Source organism: Arvicanthis niloticus, chromosome 14, assembly GCF_011762505.2.
Source record: "Arvicanthis niloticus isolate mArvNil1 chromosome 14, mArvNil1.pat.X, whole genome shotgun sequence".
In the NCBI taxonomy this organism is placed as follows: Eukaryota; Metazoa; Chordata; class Mammalia; order Rodentia; family Muridae; genus Arvicanthis; species Arvicanthis niloticus.
In genome coordinates, this window is record NC_047671.1 from 41,705,153 (window position 1) to 41,728,276 (window position 23,124).

Below are 23,124 nucleotides of genomic sequence, written 5' to 3' on the forward strand. Positions count from 1 at the left end.
TTTTTTGGTGTGTATTTTTTATTCTCTTATATGGCTCTACTTTATAGAGCAAATCTTTGTATTTTATGTAGCAAATCTTTGTATTACTTTGTAAAGTAGATTACTTGAAGCCTAGATCTTTAACTGTCCATTGTTTTTGTTCAATAGATTCTAATGTGCCCAGAACATGAGACAGAGAGAATAAACATGTACTGTGAACTTTGCCGAAGGCCGGTTTGCCACCTCTGTAAGTTGGGTGGGAATCATTCCAATCACCGAGTAACCACCATGAGCAGTGCCTACAAAACCCTAAAGGTATGACTTGCTATTTTAGAAGTGGGTTAAAGTTTTTACTTTATTTTACCTTTATAGGTGTTTTTACCTGCAAGTATGTCTGTGCACCATGTGTGTGCAGTGCTTGCAGAGGGGTCAGAAGAGGGCACTGGATTCTTGGGACTGGAGTTTCAGAAGGTTGGCACCCTCACAATGGGTGCTGAGAATCAAACCCAGGCTAAGAGTAGCCAGTGCTCTTAACTCCTGAGTCATCTCTCCAGTCCGGGAAGTAGGTTTTGATACCTGGTGATTTCATGACTCATTTATATGTATAAAATCATGGTTTGTAATGTGGTCTGTTTCACTGAATGGAGTTAACAGTATAAAGTAAAACTTAATATATAGTTATTAAAAACTATAAAAATATAATTATTTAATGTATACATATATATAATTATATACATATTTGAATAATTAAAATTATATTTATATATTCATATATTATATAGCACATATAATTTTTATGTTACACATGGTAATATAAAATAAATTATACAGTATATAAATATAATTATATTTTAAATAAATTATAATTATATACTCACATATAAATATGTAATGCAATTATAAAAAATTAGATATAAATTATTCAAAAGATATCTATCATAACATTTTTAGGTTTTTTTTGAGTGTATTAAAGCTAGTTCTGAGGTGTGAGGGAGAAAGGAATGGGACCCTGTTAGGATCCTCCAGGGAGCAGGGCTCATTACTGATCAGTCCTCTGGGTGCAGTAGAAGGCTCCTGAAAATTTTCAAGTTTGATGGTCAGTAGCAGAGTCTGTAGTTGTATGATGCCTTTTTAAAAATTTTAATCTTCTTGCTGTAAAGAGGTTTAAAGGAACTAATTCACCCTTAAGCTTCCCTTTTAGCAAATTGTTCCCTTTGTTTAGCAGTGTGTGCAGATTGTCCTGTGTGTGGCTATATACATAAGTAGTGTCATAGGTCTGTGTCATGGACAGGTTAGGCCGCTGTGGCTTCTATTTCTCTGTTCCTTTGCTTGCTTGGTGTCTCAGTTAGGGTCTCTACTGCCATGGTAAATAAAACATTATGGCTAAAAGAAACTTGGGGAGGAAAGCTGTTATTTCCTCTTATTCTTTCAGACCACAGTCCGTCAGTGAAGGAGTCGGTCAGTTCAGGAACTCAAGCCAGAGAGGAACCTGGAGGCAGGAACTGGAGCAGAAGCCATGGAGGAACACTGCTTACTGGCTTGCTCTCCATGGCTTGCTCAGCCTGTTTTCTTACCACCCAGGTTCACCTGCCCCAGGGCGGCTCCACCCACAGTGTGCTGGGTCCTCCCCCAGCAGTCATTTATTCAAGAAAACACACAGACCAAGACCCACAGACCAAGACGATAGGGGGCGTTTTCTCAGCTGAGGTTCCCTCTTCCTCCATGACTCTACCTTGTGTCAAGTTGACATCAGAGCAGTCAGTCAGCTGGAAGTTTGGGTTAGCTCTCAGGTCTTATTAATTACAACATAGTTTCAGCTTTGCTTGGCAGGGCTGGGAACCGTTTATTTAGGCTTAGCTTAATCAGACTGACTTTGGAGGTAAAAGCCTTTGATGATGAGTCTTCATCCCCAGTGATTTAGAAGCTCATCTTTCTTGGGGTCAGGGGTCTGGATAGTGGGGGGCATGTGCAAACTTTACTCCTTTCTGGAACTTTCTGTGACCTTAGGCATGGTTCTTGTGTACCTGTCTGCCAGTTTTCCCTTTTCTTCTTGTCTCTGTGGTTTTAGGCTTTAGAGACTCTGACTTTCTTAGCTCCTACTTCAGGGAGACGCTGGGATCCGTTTGAGTTCTTTGCCTTAAGCCCTAGAAACTGCAGACGAGAAGCTAGGATAGCCAGCTTTTCTGGTTTTCCATCATCTCGGAAAATGTCTCTTTGAGATCTGATGCATAAGGAGATTCCAGATGTTGTGCTTGGTTGTCTCAAGTGGGAAGCCAGATACGTTTTGTCCCTTTGTCATGCATCTGCAGTCGGTCAGCTTCGCATGGCACAATCTAAAACATATCACATTTGTAGAAGGTTAGATTTCATGTAATCTGCCCTGGTTTTTATTAAATGTCCTAAAGCTACAGTGTTGGTAAACCAATCCACACTTCCAGACCCCACAAGCGTTTTTTTTTTTGAAACAGGGTCTTGCTGTGTAAAACAGGCTGGCCTCAAGTTTGCCATGAATACTCCTGCCTCTAGTTCCCAAGTTGTGATTTACAGGCGTGTGCTACCACACTTGGGCAGAAAGGCTTCTGTGACCTCATATGATGTCAGCAAGCAAGCAGTGGGTTCTATAGCAGCAGATGCTAGCTGGGGTGGGGGGTCCTCTAATTCAATTTAGTCCAGTCATTGTACCTGGATGTGCTGTCGGATCCCACCGGTGAAGAGCTCAGTCTGCAGGGCTGTCAGTGCCTCTGCCCCACTGTGTGTGTATGCTTGCTGTGAACTTCATGTGGTTGGTTGGTTGGTTGGTTTGTTTAAATGCCTTTTATCACATGGTTGTAAAAAGAAGTTTCAGTTACTCACCCTCCTTGGGTCTAATTGTTTTATTTGAGAGGCTCACGGAACTCAGGAGAACATAAACAGCAATTTATCGTACAGGATATTACAACAGGTGCTGATGAAGAGAGACGCATAGGGGCAGGAATGTGGGAAGGGCTGCCACGCCCTCTGGTTGTGCACTCTGTGAGAACCTCCACTGGTGCTGCTCTATGGAAGTTCTGAACCCTCTCTTTTTATAGAAGCCTCATTGATAGGCACACTTGATTAAGTCTTTGGCAACTGATGATCGCCTCCACCTCGGGGCTTCTCTTCCCTGGAGGTTGTGAGGTTGGACTGAATCTTACCTGTCTAAGTTGTCTGTGTGTTCATAGTGACCATCTCTTACCCTGAAACCAGCTGCCGCTTGAATCATTAGCTTATTAAAAAAAAAAAAAAAAGGAAAGAAAATCTATCATTTTAGAAATCATCAAGGACTTTGGGAGAGAAACTTGATGAAGAACATAATCGTAATAATACAGCTATCTTTTATTACACATTAATTTCTTTCATTTCAGATTTTCAGAACAATATTCCATAATACAGTTTCCAATTTACACACTCTTTAGTAAAAAACTAATTGTCTAGATTTGTCATTTGCTAAGAGTAGCAAGTCTCTGTTACACTTGGTTTTAGATTTAAGCTGAAGGGAATTGGCTACACAATGCATAAGACACGGTATCTATCACTTCTTTTATTTTTGGCCAGTTGGGTGTTAAATTAGAGAAATGAGCTTCATGGAAGGGTAACCTTGCATTTGTCTTCTGTCTGTTGTTTGTTGAATCTGCTGAGGTAAATACCAGGTTTCTTACCTGTTCTGTAGTGTGTGTCAGGTTGTGATGTTTTCAATTCTGGAAACTGCTTGCACCTTTGAAGAAACTAGCTTAACCAGTTAATGGAGAATGATCCACTGCTAGCAGTTTTGTTAGCTGAGGCTAGGATATTTTCCATCCTGTGACTCACTTGGCTTCTGTTAATATTGACAGAAACACACACATGGGCTTAAAGTAGAGTCCCTCTTCCCCAAGGCTGCCTACCCTTAGTCTTCCTGAATGGGAACCCCAGAAAGAGTCTCCACAGGGATTCCTCTTGACTGATTTCCTCTCACCATTTGGCCTCCTAGGCTTTCTGATTCTGGCGTCCTGAAATGATGCGAGTTCACTGTCTTTCCTGATCTGGCCCCACCTCAGTCTCTGAGCCTCTCCACTGTTGAAAAGTTGTGGCTTTTCTAGAGCTTTCTCAGCCTCTCACATCACTGTACAGGTTTCTTATTAAGCTTTGTCATGGCTCATCTTACTTTACATTGTTTACTCTGTAACCGCATCTGCAGAAGTTGGCGAGCGTTCCATTAAGGAACATTTCCTGAGGAATTTCTGAGTTTTCCATCTATTATTTTCATGAATTTCTAAGGATGAGTCTTACTCCTTTTCTGTTTGCTCTTCTCAAAATCACTTTGATTTTAGACAAGTTGTTAATAATTTTACACGTTTCTGCTTTCAGAGAAGCAGAATATGCGGACATTCCTGAAAGCAGTAGGGAAATACTCGGTGTAGCATCTGTATTTTAGGGTGTGAGAGATGTTTGTGATGAATATTGTTGTCAGAGTGGTCGAAGTAGGTTGTTGCCGTTGTAAGTGCTGGTAGCGTAGGGCTTTCTTAACATGGTGGTGGTGAACATTTGACTATAAAACACCCCCATGGGTTCTTGTGTTTGAACTCTTATTCCCATTTTGGAAGGGTATGGAACCTGTAGGAGATGAGGCTGGGCTGGAGGAAATGTGGGGCCTTGTATCCCATGTGGGTTCGAGCTGAACTCTTCATGCATATCAGTACAACGTAAATGGCCATGTCCTGCTCCTGCTCCTGCTGCCACAGCCCTGGCTGCCTTGGCTACTGTGCCCTTACCTGCTGCGACGGACTTGTGTCCTCTCAAACAGAACCAAAATAAATCTTCCTTTCCTTAAGTTGTATCCTTTAGTTTTTGTATCACATCAAGGAAAAAAATAATGAGACAGTAGCTTGAATATGTAATATTGTGGATTCTTTTTCAAGTAGTACACTTGCACAGAAAGTAGCACATATTTCTTTCTCCAAAGGTTTTACTCTGAACTCTAGAGGTGAAGCAAGGCTGATATTATCTTTGAACTCATGCTGTTGTTGAGTGACTTTTCCTTCATCTTGTTTACTAGTGTTTGTTTCATTGGTGCCTTTTATTGGGGGATGTGGTATATAAAGGGGTAAAAATAGTTCTCAAACTTGGCTTGTAATTCTCTCTGACCTTTGAGATAGCTATAGAGGTCAGCCTAGGCCTACTTTACAGGGTCTTAGCTTTGTTGTGTGGCGTTCTTGGGAAGATGTGAGTAAGTGTCATTCTCACCTCAGACAGGCACTGAGTTGATGCCAGATTAGAACAGTCTAGCAGAGTCCAATTTGGCAGATTTATGAGCTTACTGTGTTTATTTATGGCAGCACAGGTGGCTCACAGGCAGCTGTGTCCCTGAGCCCCCTGTTGGCGGTGCAGGCAGCTTGGCTGGTGGGAGAGTTATGGGCTGTGTAACCTTGGGACGGGTGGTCTGTAGTCTTGTAATTTTCAGGAACTCTCTGAAATTTGTGAGATTGGTCTGCTTGATGAGTCTTGAGGAGTCCCGTCTTTGTGATGGGCAAAACAGTGTTTAAATTTGGAGGAAATTGCTGCACGGCAAGCCCTTAGGACACTCAGATTCACGCCAAAGGGTTATATTTTTTTTTAGCATTTAAGAAGGGCATTTATTGTGGATGAAAAAACACACACATGTAGTAGACACACAGAGAGACAAAGAACCTCTGCAAAGTAGAGGGGGACCTGAAAAACTTCTCCCCAACAAGTAATCCAGTCTCTTCCCAAGGGCTAGGACTTCTAAAGCCTCTACTTTAGGGCTGGTCAATTTGAAGCTGATAGCACCTTTAAACTTGAGCGTTCCGAGTGCAGGGGCATGTTAGTTATGTATTACTCTCTTAGATTACTTGCACAAACGAGGCTTTGGTGCTGTTGTAGTGTGTTGTGTCCTAATCTGGTCTTGAACTCCTTGAGCATGTCCCCATCAGGGATCCTACTGGTGTTAGACAAAGCTGCCAGGGTTTTGTCTCAAGTCAGAAAATTGAAGAAGAGGCTGGCCATCTTGGAAATTTGATAGCTTTATTACCTAGCCATGGTCCTTCTCCTTATATGTCTGCCTACGAGGAAGTCTTAACTCCTAGTCTCTCCTTCCCTTCTCTCAGACATCACCCTGATTGATTTTTTTAGGGGTTTGGGGGCAATGACCATGTCTAGCTGCTTTGAGCATACAAAGGGTGGACAATGGAGGGCGGGGCAGATACAGCTCTGTCACTGTAGTCAAGAAAAAAGAGTGCCAGTATGTGCTCTTAAGGGACAGTGCTAGACTTGACATTTGGCTTGCAGTGTGGTGTTAAATACTCCCTAACCCTGGAGAGTGGTTATGTTACTTAATTATGAGTAGGTTTCTGGTTCAGCTGTTGCCTGTGGTATTTGTACCTCATGAACTTTGGGTTCTTTGGATGGGTAAAGTGCCAGGTCAAAATGGAAGACTTTCTATCTCTTTGTAGCATTATTATTCTGTAAGGTCCTGTTTTCTTTTCTCTGTCTCTGTCTCAAGGATTACAGGCTTGTACAGCCATGTCTGTCTCTTACAATTGACTGCTATGGGCGCTGGAGATTGATCTAGGACTTTGCAAATGCTGGGGACATGCTCTCTCCTTAAGCTAGATTCCCAACCCACTCTGTCTTTTGTACCCCCAAATCTTCCTTGTTCCTTTCCTGTCAGCCACTTCCTCTTTCTCCAGTGAGCACTCCCAGAGGGCTTCTGTGTATCTGGTTGCTGGATGTCCCTCTGAGACTGACACGAGTCCTTCGGAGCCAGTCACATCTATTTCTGCACACATCCTCTTTCACTCTCTAGTATAAAGAGGAAGATGAAGTAGATTAGAGACTTACTTCTTGAATTCTTAAACACCAAGTGGTTGTCTCTCTTCTTGCCCTCACTTTACATTTCAGGTGTTCAGCAGTTAGCATCCAGGAGAGCACTCATTCTGAGCCTGTGTTGCCCTGGGAGGTGCTTCCTGGTCTTTCTCATTTTCATTTAGACTTAATTTGGTTTTCCGTTGTGATTTGGTAATCCTACCAAGTGTTCTCAAGTGGTTTTTTGTTTTTTAAAAACAGATTTCAGATTCATTGAAAGACATTTTTTTTTAGACCAATCTAGAGATTACACCAAAACCTGAGATGTAATTTCTCTGGGAAATTATAGTGTTCAGAATAGCTAGTTTAACAAATTAGTTGTAAATCCTTGTTTTCACCAGTGTGTAGTGAATGGATGAATAGCTGGGATGAGCTGGGATTATTTTAGATTGATCTTTGGTGTCTTTCCTGGTGGTGTGTGTGTGTGTGTGTGTGTGTGTGTGTGTGTGTGTATGTGTAAATTGTGAAATGTGAGGGAAGGCTATACTATTTGAACTGCTATACTATTTGACCTTCAGTTTGCTTAGAAGCCTTAGAATCAAGAATTCTGAGAGTGATAAACAATGAAAAGTTCTACTTGCACATTTGGAATTTTTGACTGTCACCCCTCTCTCCCCCTCAGCCTTCATTTAACATTCAGATGACCTTGAGCCTATGTGCTAAGGCCAGTAAATATTTACCTTGAGTTAATCACCATAGCTGGTTTTGCTGATCCTTCATCAGGAAGGAAGAGTACCTTGTAATTTACAAGATTGCATTAAGTCTTTGTTGACTTATTTTTGTACTTGTGTTCTGTGTGTTTCCACAGGAGAAACTTTCAAAAGACATTGATTTCCTTATTGGTAAGGAAAGCCAGGTGAAGAGTCAAATTTCTGAACTAAACTTGTTAATGAAAGAAACAGAGGTAAGTTGTAAGCTGGTCAGAGTACCTTTCCATTCACTCATCCAGACATTGTCTTATTTGTTTATAACATTCTAAATGTGTTCTCTGAGCTGAGAATTGTGTGACCTCATACCTCTGCTTCCTTAGAACTCATGGAAACACATGCAGAGTAGACTCCTGGGTGATCAGTGTTCAGGAGTCGTAGGGAAATATTAACTTTCAACACTGTCCTGGATGTGAACATGAACAGATAGCCTTTGAAAGGTTACTGTATGTGATAGACCCAGGGCTATTGAAAATTCCAGGCTCTGCTGAATACATGTTCTGGCTTGCTTACCTACATAAAGATGAGTGTTCATGCCTGCCTTGTTTGCAGAGGCCACAAGGTGGAAACAACCCAAATGTCTCTCAGCCGTGGTGTACAAGTATTGATGAGACTATTGGAGCTAAGACTAGATAGTCTAGGTATATCCTGCCATACATTGTGTGGAAGGGATGATGCTGTGATGACATCTATAGACAGTATCCAGAGTAGGCTGCAGAGATGGTTTTGCAATGGTTGGGAGCACTGGTTGCTCTTCTAGAGGACCTGGATTCAATTTCCAACACCACATGGTGGTTCACAAAGTTGTTCCTGAGGAGGGAGAATCAGCTCTGCAGAGGTTATGAGGGTGGCTGCTGGTATACAGTAATGTGCTTTTATCTGAATGTTCTACTAGTCAGTATATATTTATAGAGAGTCCCTTCCTTTATGCTTACTTGCACATTTTTCTATTTGTATATTCTACTTCAATTTAAGTAGGGAAAGGACCAGCCTAGGCTTGGAGAGGACCTCTGAGAAAGAGATATCTGGGAGTGGTAAAACAAACTACTTGAAGTCAAATTGTGGATTACAAGCTGACAGCCCATGTTCTGCTAGAGACAGCTTTTCAGATTGCTGTCTTTCTGTTCTGTTCTCTCTGGAGATCTCCAGACAGCTCTCTGCTCAAGATATATTTTTTGCAATTCTAAAAACTCTCTGGATAGCTCATCTCTTGCAGATCAAAAGCCCAGTCTTTGATTTATATATCAACTCAGTCATTCTCCTAGGTTCCCTTTTGATTATCCCATGAATCAGCATCCCATGACCTCAGTCTCTTGATTCTTAGAAAGCGACTGCAAGCACAAGCACAGACAATAAGATAGGTGGGTGATCGTGCCCTGAGATTATCATTTCTACCATGCCTGGGCCTGGACCCCCTCTGTCCCAGGCTGACCTTGAACTCAGGAATCTGCCTGCCTTTGTATCTGCCTGTCTTTGTATCTTTCTGACAAGCTGGTTCATAGTGCAGCTGCCTCTGGTTCTTTAGATTTGTCTGTGAAGCTCCTTATGCAATTCATATTGCATCCTTATATTTTGCATAGTTGAGAAATTATGTATTTCTGAACTCATGTTTTCAGTGTTCTTTCCCACAGCCTAAAGGGCTGTCCCAAAGGTCACAGTGTTCTACCATTTTGTTTAGACATTAGACATACCCATACCCCCCAGATTCGTGCTGTCTCTGATTATCATGGAGTCATTAACCTTGGCAGAGAGGACATTCCTTGAAGGAGGAACATGAAAATATGTACACTATTATACAACTAAGCCTTATGCTCATAGCCGCCATCAACACTCATGGCAGCCCATACTCTGCTCGCTCTGTTCTAGGAGTGGGAACCATTCTGGAACCATTCTGTCCCAACCACGACCATGCCAAAAGCGGCAGAAAGTAAGCTGGCATGGTGGCTCATACCTGTAATCCTAGCACTTGGGAGATAGAAGCAGAAAGATTATGCGTTCATGGCCAGCCTTGAGTACATAGAAATTAAAGGATTGCATAAGACTGTCTAAAAAGGGGTGGGTACAGGCTACATGGCCTATAAGGCAAAGGTACTTGCTGCCAAGCTTGATTACCAACTCAAGTTACCTGAGTGTAACTTCTGGAGCCTACATGGTCAAGAAGGAGAATCCATTCTCTTGAGTTGTCCTTTGACCTACACACACAGACACGAACACAGTAAATAAAGTGTAAAAAAAAAACCCCAAAATTTAATAATAAAAAGTAATAGCATTTTTAAAATACTTAAGCATGAGTAAGGCTGGATTATTTGACAGTTTAAGTATCTTTCATAGGCTTTGATATATAGAGTGGAGTTTTTTTCTCTTCTTTTTGATCACTTTAAAAATTATAATCAAATATAAAAGATCTAGGCTAGCTCAAGATTATTATTTCTTGAAATATTTTTTTTCCCAGTAGGAAGTGAGATGGTTAAGAAACAGCAGGGGGCCAGGGATGTTTCGTAGTGGTAAAAAATTTGCATGACGTGTACAGGACATGTAGGTCTTGATTCTGGTCTGGATCATCATCACCGTAGAAGAAATAATACAAAGAAAGGAAAAAAGAAAAATGCAAATTAAGCTGGGTGGTGGTGGTGGTGCATGCCTTTAATCCTAGCACTTGGGAGGCAGAGGCAGACAGATCTCTGGATTTCTGAGTTCAAGGCCAGCCTGGTCTACAGGCTACACAGAGAAACCCTATATTAACACCCCCCCCACACACACACACAATCAAATTAATGCCATGTTTGTCTCCATCCTTAACACTTCTTCAGTGATGATGGGACATTTTTTGTATCTGCAATTATAATTTTAATTTAAGCATATTTCTGAGCTTAATGTGGAAAACCATTAAGAGAATCTTACTGTTCTCTGAACTTTTCTTTTAAAAACTGAATTAGAACAAAGCATACTGGTAAGTACAAAAGTATCACAATAAACTCCATCATGTTACATTAAAAAAAAAAAAACCTCCAAAAGCCAAAACCTGAGCTGATGGGGTTAGCAATGGAGAGGGGAACCTGAACAACATTCCTTTCCCAAAGTAGAGCCTGTTGGGAATTCTGCAGTGTCCTCTGCAGTACCTATTTCTGAAGACTTTGCTGGTGGGTCTGTTGGTAATAACCACTCCCAGCACTCACTGGACCCTTTCAAAGTCACTCTGAGCTCTGATTTTATAAAGATTCAAACCATTTGGCCCAGGCAGGGTGATATAGACGTGTAATCCCAGCACTAGCGAGGGTGAGTGAGACAGGAGGATTGAGATTGAGGCCAGCTGGGTTATATAAAGAGACTCTGTTTTGAACAGACAAACCCCCAAATGAACATGTTTATAATATGCACTACAGGTAGGTTATTTTATGAAAGAGAAAAAACAATTATTCAGTGATAAGAATGTCTAGATTATATGACACAGTGGTATAAGAATAGAATAAGTATAGGTATAAGTGACATAAGAATCTGTATAATTTCTGTTATCCATGTATTTTGCATGGGAGAGGGAGAGTGGCAGGGCGCCGAACCCAGAGCTCACGCTCAGCTTCCACTTAGCCCACAACAAGCACATGGCTGGGTAAGGATTAAAGAAAATTCATTTTAAAGACCTTAATGTAGAATATTGAGAATGATGCTTTTAAAAGTTCTATGGCTGTAATTTAACTTTAGAATAGCTTTCTGTATTTAGAAATATTCCTGAATCTGAGATGAGTTACAAACTCTCAAGACTTGTGCTTTTGCTATATTTGTTGTTAAGTCAGTTCAATTCTGCCCTTAACTAATTCTATCAATGAAAATTGTTTCTCATTTAATTGAATCATTTGTCAGTTACCGGACTTTAACAGTACAAAGTTTTGACATCACAAAGCAAATAGAAACGGAAGCGGACAGTTATTTTTATGTGCCTCACCCCAGGCTTTGAAGATTTTGGAAGCAAAAATTTTTCTTGACAACATCCGGCATTGTTTTGTTAATATTATGTAGGGTGTCATGAGAAGACCTTGATTGGGTTTATGGCTAAGATAATGCATGTGTTCTATATCCATGCAATGGAGAGAGTGGGTTCAGCAGGAGGTAACACGTGTGTGGTTTACACTAGTGCAACGGAGAGAGGGCGAAGGAAGAAGCTCTGGCACATTTTGAAAAGCTCTTTGAAATCCTGGAAGACAGGAAGTCGTCGGTCCTGAAAGCCATCGATGCCTCCAAGAAACTAAGACTAGACAAATTTCACACTCAAATGGAAGAGTACCAAGGCCTTCTAGAGAATAACGGGCTTGTGGGATACGCTCAGGAAGTGCTGAAGGAGACGGATCAGTCTTGCTTTGTGCAGACGGCGAAGCAGCTCCATCTCAGGTACTTGCCTGGCTCCGTAGCTTTTGAAAACCTCGACCAGCCGGTCGAGTAGTTCCTGGTGGTGGGTTAAGGAGCAGCCTGGCTCTGCTGCATCCTGAGTTCTGAATGCAATGTCCATTTCTTTGGCTTGCCATGTTGCCAGTATTTAGTGTGACTTTCCTTTTAAAAGAATGGCTTTTATATGACACATGTCTGTCCACAGAATACAGAAAGCTACAGAATCCCTGAAGAGCTTTAGACCTGCAGCCCAGGCTTCTTTTGAAGACTATGTTGTTAACATATCGAAACAAACAGAGGTGCTTGGAGAACTGTCCTTTTTCTCTAGTGGTAAGTGGTGAAGGCTGTGCTTCCCCCCTGGCTGTGTGTGAGCAGCAGGTGTGCATCCCCTCCCCTTTGATGTAAGTTGCTCGTGATCATCTATCCTGGAACTTCAGTTTTCATGCACAAAACTATACTCCTGGCTTTTTAAACATTGTATACATAGCATCACCTTTTTTAAAATTATAAGCTTATGATATTGTTAGTACATGAAATCTGGTTTAAAGTATATTCTGATTTCCAGCTATATTGAATTAGGGCCTGCTGTGAGGATCTCATCTTAATTTAATATCCCTTCTGAAGACCGAGTTTCCCAATAGAGTCACTCTTCTGAGGACTGCTGTCACTATCAGGAGGGTCCTGACTTCAACAGATGACTTCTAGGAAACACTCTCACAGGCCACCCCATCACAAGGAGGGCTTCCTCCCATTCTTACATCTTAACACATTTGCCTTGCTGAGGTTTCTCTTCATGTGAAGTTGAAGCAGCACAGACTAGGTGCTAGACAGATGCTCAGTGGTTAGCAGGTGCTAGACAGATGCTCAGTGGTTAGCAGGTGCTAGACAGATGCTCAGTGGTTAGCAGGTGCTAGACAGATGCTCAGTGGTTAGCAGCAAGTACTCCTCTTGCTGAGGAACAGAGTTTAAATCCCAGCACCCACATCCAGCCTCACAGCCACCATAGTGCTGGCTACAGGGGCTCTGACAGCTTCTGGTCTCTGAGGGTACCTGTACTCACTTGCACATACTTAACCCCCAAACATAAGATTTTTAAAACCTGTATTTAAAAAAAAAGATGTTTTCGGACTGGAGAGATAGCTCAGCGGTTAAGAGCCTTGGCTGCTTTTTTTAGAGCTCCTAAGTTCAGTTCCCAGTAACCACATGGTGGCTCAAAACCATCTGTAATGGGATTGGATGTCCGTTTCTGGCATGCAGGTGTGTATGCAGATAGAGCACTCATATACATTAAATAAATAAATAAATAAATAAATAAATTTAAAAAGCTGTTTTTTGAAAAACAAAATTTGTCTTCTTATAGGTTAAAAACTGTGGCTTGCGATAGCGTCTCTTCTTTTTAATACGTATATCTAAGTCTGGCATTATTTATTATGGATTTAGTTTTTCCAAGTAGGTGTTTGTTTCATTTCAAAGGCTGACTTTACTTCCTAGATGTTCTGCACACGTTAGTTGCTTTTTGCTTACTTTTAAGTCTAAGTTTTTAACCTATGGATCCAAACATACCCCTGTAAGGGCAAGGCCAACATGAGTAAGCATGGGTTATCCACAGTACCAAGGACCAAGAAAACACTGGGTAGAAGAAAGGGGATGCCCCCATCTCCTGCCTGTGGATATATTTCCCCGCGTGCCCTTTCTTATAGAGACCACGTGGCTGAAGATCCGCTGTGATTCGGTCCTGTTTAGTTTTTAACTTTATAGTATGTTGTGGATGTAGTTGCTGATCTTACTGTGGCTGTGTAATCTTCAGGTGTGTTAATGCACTGTCAGGCGTCCTTGTAAGAGGCTCATGCCTATACGAGGCTGCAGGATAAGTAAAGGAAGGGGGGGGGGAGCATTTTACTTCTTCCTCTGGGTTTGATGTAGACAAGGTATGTGTGGACATACATATTTGTGTATATATAATTTATCCATGCTGAACTCAAGCTTAGTATGTTGCCAAGGAACACCTTGAATTGATTCTCCTGGCTGAGCTGGTGTCTTGGGAATGTGCTGTCCTGCCCAGCGTACATGTAACTTATAGGCACTACTGATAGATCAGCTGATCCAAGCTTCCATGGTTAGTGTATAGACAAGGTTATGTGTGTGCACCAAGATTTAGCTGTGATGTTGGTCTATGTTTTGCTTTCCTGAAAAACCATATAGCCTAGGCTAATCTGTGATTCATTATGTAGCCCAGGCTGCCCTTGTACTTACAGTGATCCTAATGCTTCCTAAGTACAGAGATTACAAATGTGAGCTACCATGCAGCCTATAAACATTATACTTTCATCAAAATATTCTGACCCTATTTCCCCTAAATATATAAATCTTGATCCATACAGTGGAATTTCTTATGGCAAACCATAGTATCTAAACAAGATTGCTATACTGATTATCTTAGAATTGCCTAAATATTTTTTTTGGGTTTTCCTTTTTTAGTTTCTGGTTTTCTTTTCTTTTTTAAAGTGTGTGTGTGTGCGTGTGCGTGTGCGTGTGCGTGTGCGTGTGCGTGAGAGAGAGAGAGAGAGAGAGAGAGAGAGAGAGATTTGTGTTTGTATGTATGTATAGACCAGGAGCCAGAGGTTAGTAACATGTGTCTTGCTCAGTTATCTGTCTGATTCTTTTGAAACAGGGCCCCTGGGTGGACCTGGAGTTCACCAATTTGAGTAGCCTAGTTGGTGAGTGAGCTTCAGAAATCCACCTGTCTCTGCCTCCCTAGAGCTGGTGGGACAGACTCCTGCCTCCACTACCAGGCTTTCTGTGGGTGCTGGGACACGGACTGGGACCTCAAGCTTGTATTACAAGCGCTTCACCAGCTGAGCCACCTCACTTGCTGCTTTATTATTCCAATACTAAGAAAAAGTATTTGACTTTACAAGTCTACATTGGTAAATATTAAAGAAAATGCTCATTAGAGTTTGGTTGAAAATCACAAAACTTAACATTTTAGTACTAAAATGGTTTATGTAAATTTACATAAAAATTCCAACTCCAGAGGTATGACTCATTATGGGGAAAGTCTATGGTTTTAAAAAATAGAATTTCCAGTGTTTCAGAATTAATGATACCACTTAATGGTGTTTTAGTTTTTCAGTTTTCTTCCCCAATTCCATTATAATTACAGATTTACCTTATTTGAGATTTACTGCCTTTTTATGCATAATATTATAAATTTAGAAATTTCTTGGACATAATAGAAAATGCCGGTACTTTATTTTTGCTGAGGGAAATACTGTCTTAACATCGTGTTCTATGTCATAATTCTTCCAGGCATAGACATTCCTGAGATCAACGAGGAACAGAGTAAAGTGTATAATAACGCCTTGATAGACTGGCACCATCCAGAAAAGGACAAAGCCGACAGCTATGTTCTTGAATACCGCAAGATTAATAGAGACGAAGAAATGATATCATGGAATGAGATAGAAGTCCACGGCACAAGTAAAGTTGTCTCCAACCTTGAAAGCAACAGTTCCTATGCGTTCCGAGTGAGAGCTTACAGGGGTTCTATCTGCAGTCCCTGCAGCAGAGAACTGATTCTGCACACTCCTCCAGCTCCAGGTACTGGGAATACAGGAGTCAGAGTGGGAGAGGCCCGGAAGTGTAGAGTGTCTCCATAGGTAGACCTACATTGAAACCAGCTTTGTGCTTTGGAAAGACTCTAGACAAGTAGATTCCACACTTAGATGAGATTTAGAAACGACCTCAAACGAGTCCTCAAATATCACCTCATATTCTGTATTAGATTTTGATTGATATCAGACCAAAAAAAAAAAAAAAGACATGTTAACAATTGGGGCTAAATTGACATCAAGATGATATGAATGCTATTTTAAAGTATTGAGACTGCATGCCCAGATGAGCATGGGGGAACATGCCTTTAATTCCAGCACTTAGGAGGCAGAGGCAGGCAGATCTCTGAATTTGAGACCAGCCTGGTCTGCATGCATACTGAATACTAGGCCATCTAAGGGCAAAAATCATAAGACCCTGTCTCAAAGCAAAGAACTTAACCATAAAATAATAGCATGGCTCTGGGTCTTTTTAAAAGATCAGTTGATGGCAATGTCTAAAGAACAGGGTATTGATAGTTATTTTTTCAATTCATTGGCATGATTTGTCCGACTTGCCTAGGTTTTCTCTTCCAGAGTGCTTCTCTGCACATGATGGCAGAAGGTCTGTTTAGGACCACATTGTAAGCTTTCCCTCTACACAGATAGCTCCTTGTTCTATATTATATTACTCCGCCTCTCTTCCTCGGATATGCTGACATCACTTATTATTTATTAAAGAGGCTGAAGAACTTTACTGGATAGTAAGGACATACAGGTTAGTTGGGGGCTACTGCAGTGTCTTCATAGATAGGGGGAAGCTAGAACTAAAACTGTTCTGACTCATGGTAGTGGGGAGCATTTTTCCTTGCCCATCACTGCCTCAGACAAACTCAGTTGATTTTTTTTTAGGCCATGGACCCTACCCCTGTTTTAGTGTCGTATGTACCCATATTTTCTAAATTCTGTCTTTCCTTTCCCTTTTTGTCCAAATATAAAAATGGTGTGTGTGTGTGTGTGTGTGTGTGTGTGTGTGTGTGTGTGTGTGTGTGTGTGTGTGTGTATGTGTATGCTTTTTCAGGAATATTGTGGCTTAAAATTTTTTTATAGCTATTGTCTTAATCATTGCTGTGAAGAGATACCATGACCATTACCAACTCTTATAAAGGACAACATTTAATTGGTTGGGACTGGCTTACTGTTTCAGAGATTATCATCATGGTGGGAAGCATGGCAGCATCCAGGTAGACACAGTGCTGGAGATGGAGTTGAGAGTTCTACATGATAGACTGTGTACCACATAGGGTGTAGCTTGAACATAAATAACACCTCAAAGCCCACCTCCACAGTGACACACATCCTTCAACAAGGCACACCTACTCCAATAAGGCCACACCTCCTAATAGTGCCACTCCCTATGGGCCAAGTATTTAAACACATGAGTCTATGGGAGGCTAACCTATTAAACCACCTCAGATATATAGGGCTGGCTGTAAGTATTTCCCTTGAATTTTACTAAAACCAACAGAGAGGGTGAATTTTCAAGTATCCAGTAGACATTTAATGCTATATGCTATTTTTAAGTTTCTGGTCTCTGAAAGTAGAAAGATAATTCTAAACAAGGCTGCTGTTTTTAACAGCAGCTGTATAGGGAGGAGGAGAAGGCATGCTAAGAGTTTTATTTTCCTCTCTGAGAGAAGCCGTTTAAGTAGTGGGGCCATTTAGATTTACTGTACAAAATAGGAGATGCCGGAGATGGAAACGAATCAAGAGTAACTATGCAGGACACCAGCCATCACCAAAGCGAAGGATCTGCCTGTATACGGGGACTGGTTTAGCTTGCTGGAAGCTATTTTTTTTACATGTCATGTAATCAAGATAGACATAGCATTGTACGCATACAGTTTGGTGATAGAAAGTACATTCTTTATTGTACAGCGGATGTTCAGTAGCACCATTCACATCTTCAGAAAATACTGTCAACCTCACCTGAAAAATCTGTATCCCGTAAACAACTCTTCAGCCCTCTCCCTGTAGACACTGGTAGTCTCTCTTTCATTCTGAGGACTGGACTATCTGGGTACCTCAGGAGAATGGAATTTGCAGTATCTGTCATTTTGCATCTGGCTTATTTTGTGTTGTCTGTGTTGTACTGTGTCAGGCTTCCCACTTTTAAGGTTTAGCAACCCCTCTCCTGTACATCTCCCACATTTTCCTTATCAATTTCGCCATTGATGGATAGCTTTGTTGTGTGTTCATTGGATAGCTACAAATGTTGTGTTAGAAACAGTTAGTTAGCTTCATTCTACATGTGAGGAAATTTAGAGTTTAGATGAATCTTTTGTTAAATGCAAACCTCTCCAAACTGAAAACCCATGACGTATTCAGAGAGTATCATCTTTCTCCTATCTGTTGTGTTGATTGATAAGGGAAATATCTTACAAATTTTCAAATTAAGAAAATTCAGAATATTTATAAATATATACTACCTCTTAATTTCAGCTCCTGGGGATCCAAAGTTCCTGACCTCATGGGCACCTGCACTCATGTGCATATACCCACCCCCCAATAATTAAAAATAATAAAATAAATATTTTTAAAAGTAAATGGTTGGCCAAGTACATTCTATATATATAGGAAATGACTGCGATTCCAAGGTATATACTCATAAACATTCACAGATATATAAGACATTTTCTACTGCTTTGGTTATTTCTGACGATCTTCAGGTATAGAGAATATTCGAGAACTTACTGCTGCATCGGAATTGTACCTTTTGATTGTCGTAGTTGTCTGGCATGGTGTGACAGCATCCCTGCATCTAAACTATCATATGCAGCTTTAAACTATGGAAATCCTGGTAGATGGCGCTCAGATTGCTGTAAGAATAATTTCGACTTCTGTTCAGTTTTCAGTTTCCTGTTTGATGAAAAGTGTGGCTACAATACTGAACATCTCTTGCTGAACCTGAAGAGAGACCGGGTGGAGAGCAGAGCTGGCTTTAATGTCCTTCTCGCTGCGGAGCGCATCCAAGTGGGCCATTACACGAGCTTAGACTACATCATCGGCGATGTCGGAATCACGAAAGGTAAACACTTCTGGGCCTGCCGCGTGGAACCGTATTCATACCTGGTGAAAGTGGGAGTTGCTTCCAGTGACAAACTGCAAGAGTGGCTGCGCTCTCCACGGGACGCAGCTAGTCCAAGGTATGTTTTTTTCCTCGACGGAGAACTTTACCACTACTTTAAAAGTAAATATCAGCATTGCCCAAGATCACCCTGAACACAGATCGGGACTCGTTCATTACATTTGGAATACGCGCCGGGTGATTGGCTGTCACTCGGCTGCCTTAGGGAAGGGGTCAGGGTGTCTTGTATTCACTCACAGAATAACTAACGTTTACTTTTTGCTGCCATGAGGAAGCTAGTCTGTTTTGAATTCCTCTTGCTTGTGACAGGGCTTCACGGCTTACATTTTGAGTTTCCCACAGTTCCTAAAGTGTATGTTAAAACACCTATCCAGTGAAACGGCTCTAACTGCCGGGTTCACACTTGTTACCTAGTTTATTTACTCAGCTTCTTAAAACTTTTCCATCAGTCCTTTTGTGTTGCACATGTGTCTTCAGCAGGTAAATTTCTTAAGCTATTGAATAATGGAGATTGTGTAGTTTCCCTTAAATGGGCATAAAATGAACTGGCTTAGAAAAAAAGTTTTTTTTTTTTTTTTTTTTTTTTTTTTTTTTTAGCCATTCAGTCTGAGTGGTTAAACATGAATGTTTAACATGTTATGATGACACATGAATGATAGGACAAACATTTTGTACAGATAATGACATAATAATGAGCTATCCTAGGTAAGGGGCTAATTAAACACAATGGCGTGCTCAAGTAGAAATATTGTACATGGCAAATGTTTACCAATGGCAAAACAATGCTGTGCCCTTGGTAAAACATGTGTGTTGACATGTGTGGGTTGTCAGCACGAGAAGTAGGAGAAGCCAAAAACAGAAAAAACAGATTAAAGTTATTGATGCACTATGATTCAAGATATATAAAAAGACAAGCCATACACAGGGAAGAATGGAAGGCTTGTGTATCAGAATTTTCTGTGACTTTTCATGTGTCACAAAAGGAAAAACAGTTTCACCATTCTTAGTTGATGTGGAAATCACAACCAGGAAATAGGGTTTTCCAGAGGAGAATGAACCATGCTCTTATCTCTTGTTCTTTCAAGTGCCTGGTTATTTACTTTAGCCTGTTATTTTCACAGATTAAGAATGAAGTTCTTTGTATTTTATAACATGTCATTGTGTACCATATGTATTTAATCTCAAATTAAGCCCCTTGACATCCTCTCCTCTGATTTTTTTCCCAATGGAAATACATTTTTAACTTCCTATTTGTATCTAGATTTGGATAAAAATGGATGCTACTACTATGTGGAATTTGACACTGACCACATAGGACAACTCTAAATGGCAATTTATAGTCTGTGCTTTAGGTGTGTTCAAAGAACATTTTTGCGTGTGGTAACTTTTGAGCAGTGTGCATTATTTTTTGAGTGTGTTGAAGACCCTACAAAGACTGCAGCTGGAGATGAGTTACTGTGCTTATTTTTGTGTTGTAGATATGAACAAGACAGCGGGCATGACAGCGGAAGTGAGGATGCCTGTTTTGATTCTTCACAACCATTTACATTAGTTACTATAGGCATGAAGAAATTTTTTATACCCAAGTCACCTACTTCTTCTAATGAACCCGAAAACAGAGTTCTCCCCATGCCAACAAGTATAGGGATTTTCCTTGACTGTGATAAAGGCAAAGTGAGCTTCTATGATATGGACCATATGAAATGCCTGTATGAGCGCCAGGTGGACTGTTCGCATACAATGTTTCCAGCATTTGCCTTAATGGGCAGTGGAGGAATTCAGCTTGAGGAAACCATCACAGCGAAGTATCTGGAATATGAAGAGGACGTGTAGCTTGGACACTCCACGTGATGAGGATAAGAACTGTGAACAAAGCCATGCCTTGGTGTTAGTCTATGTAACTAATTACATATCATTTACGTCTCTGTCACCACACCCATTTGTACCGTGTGATTCTTTGTTTTGTCTTGGCCTGCTTTGACACACAGGGTCTTGCTGTGTAGTCCAGGCTGGCCTCAAACTCTGTTCTGTTATAGCCTCGCCCAAAGGCTGGGATTATAGGTGGGCACCACCATACCCAGCTAGTGTGTGATTCTTAAAATGCATAATGACTTTACAACCTTGTTTCTTCCATGTCATTGTCCTATCTTTTACAAATTGTGGGAGTAGAGACTTTCTGTCTTACCTTGTCCGGGATAGATAACTTTACAATGGAAGTCCTTCTCTTTGGGCACAGGGACTCTAATTGATGTAAGTCAGCTGATGGTGGTATTATTCATGTCCCTTTGTTTGGGGGCTGGGGTGGGATACAAAGTATTTATTGTAATTCTTTGTGTTTGTTTTTCTTTCCCTTCCTTTTCTTTTTGTATCATGTTCATGTCCAAAGAGAAGATATTTTTTAAATGCTTATTGATAGAAATTAGTACTAAGCCATGTGTCTTGCATTTGATGTTAATAGGAAAATAAATTTATAGATAGGTAAAATGATGAAGGCCATAAAATGGTAGTATATTTAAGTAGAAAATTATGTATTTTAAAGTGTGTAACTACTGAGCATATATTGCCTGGCAAATAAATATTGCTTTTTTTTTTTTCCTGTAGACCACAGACTGTATCAGTAAGGATATCTCTAAGAGTGTCTTTACTGTAATGCCCATTGTCTGGCATGTAGCCTGCATTGTTTCATTTAGGAAACACAGGGTTCTTGAACCCGTGCAACTTTTCACTACAATATAATTTTTCCAGGAAATTTTATCTTCAAATTTTCTTACTTTAGAATAAATACTCGAATTTATAGCAAAGAATTATTTTTCAGAACTACTAGGGAAGACGGACTGATAGTGAACACCTGCCTTTTTGTGTCTTGTGAATTTTATGATTTTGGTACATGTGTTATACATCAGGGTTTTCTGGCTTTTGTTTACAAATTTGAGAAGTTCAGTGTCCACTTTCAGCAGCATTGAAATACCAGACATGTTACATGTTACTACTGTCCAGTTGGATGGCATTGTTTGTGGGCTCATTGTGTGGTCATAAGCATTTGTAGTGTGAGTCAGTAAAATACAAAATTCCTTAGAAGTAATAGTGAAAATCCCAAGGATGTCTAGTCAGTTTTGACACCTTTTCTACACTGGATGTTAATTTCTGCAAGATTACCTTCTGATTATTTGAATTGCCTTTTTAAGAGTTAAAATGTCCAGACACTAAGACTTACATGTTTTCAGCACTGATCTCGTATGGAATCTTAATATTTTAGTAGAGTAACCAAAGCTGCTTATGTTGTTTGATTATTTTTCAATGGAAGCCTGTTAGGCCAGTCACACTGTGTCTGACCCAGTACTGACTGACACACACCCCTACGCTCGTGTAGAAAGGTCTGGAGGATTTGTGTTGAGTGATTGTCCTTCCTCTCCCATTTATATCTAGCACTTTATGACATAGGAAACAGAGAATGTGCAGTGTTACCTGGGTCATTGTGCAATAAAGCTGCTAAGTCACCACGTGTGTGGTTAGTGTGACACCCAATACTCATGTAAGCACATGTCCTGTAGACATTTTAAAATATAAAGCTTTAACAGGAGTCAGAGAAGGAAGCTGTTCAAACACTGTATCACTGTATAGAAATTGCTTGGTGGAATTTCATTTTTTAATAATAAATAAATAAATAAGTAAATAAAGGGAAGCCAAGTGTAGTTATTCAAATCTGCACTCCAGGGATTTTTACCCTGCTTTGTAGGAAACTAAAACAGAACACGTACTATAAGATGCTTTGTGGCATATGTTAATTTTTTTAATTAAAAAAGATTTATTTTTAATTACGTGTATGTGACTGTACATGTACACACGAATGTGAGCACCCATAGAGGCCAGAAGTATCGGATGCCCTGGAGTCAGAGGTGGTTGTGAGCTACCCAGCAGGAGTGGGAAGGATCTAGAGACTCCTGCAAGAGCAGTACTCACTCTTGACTTCATATGTTAGTTTAATGCAGAGTTATTTTCAACATTTATTTAATTCTAGTATGATGAAGCTAATATATTTCAATTGTCTGCTTATATTGTCATTTCCGGTTCACAGCAGATTGCATTTTACTAGGTGTGTGTGTGTGCTTGTGTGTGTGTGTATGTGAGTGTGTGTGTGTGTGTGTGTGTGTGTGTGTGTGTAAGTCAGAGGACAAGCTATGGAGAGTCAGTTCTCTTCTTTCACAGTATAAAATCTGGATTTTAAACTCAGATTTCCAAATTGGCAGCAAGCATCTTGGCTCTGAGCTATCTAGGCAACTCTAGATGGTTTCTTAACTGTTGTTTAACTTTTTAAAGAAAGGCCAAGTACATTATAGTTGGATTCCACTCATCTTTGTCTTATTTCCCATAAATTCCTTCCTCCTACCTTGGAGTGTAGAGACCCACTTGCTTCCACTTAAGACATACCTAAAGTCCATAA

The 23,124-nt window shown here is 40.5% G+C and overlaps 1 protein-coding gene across 4 annotated transcripts in view; it reads left to right on the forward strand.

Moving 5' to 3' along the window:
- Trim36 (tripartite motif containing 36) overlaps positions 1 to 22,365 on the forward strand; it is a 45,998-nt gene extending 23,633 nt beyond the window's left edge. For 2 of the 4 annotated variants that reach the window (XM_076912679.1, XM_034518678.2), the window contains exons 4-10: positions 148 to 294; positions 7,667 to 7,762; positions 11,695 to 11,948; positions 12,151 to 12,275; positions 15,255 to 15,545; positions 18,444 to 18,741; positions 20,162 to 22,365. In XM_076912679.1, coding sequence (XP_076768794.1) covers positions 148 to 294; positions 7,667 to 7,762; positions 11,695 to 11,948; positions 12,151 to 12,275; positions 15,255 to 15,545; positions 18,444 to 18,741; positions 20,162 to 20,516 — 1,566 coding nt within the window. In that variant the 3' untranslated portion in view covers positions 20,517 to 22,365. The remainder of the gene's footprint in view (positions 1 to 147; positions 295 to 7,666; positions 7,763 to 11,694; positions 11,949 to 12,150; positions 12,276 to 15,254; positions 15,546 to 18,443; positions 18,742 to 20,161) is intronic. The other 2 variants (XM_076912680.1, XM_076912681.1) reach the window with 2 other exon arrangements.
- Positions 22,366 to 23,124: the final 759 nt, after the last annotated feature.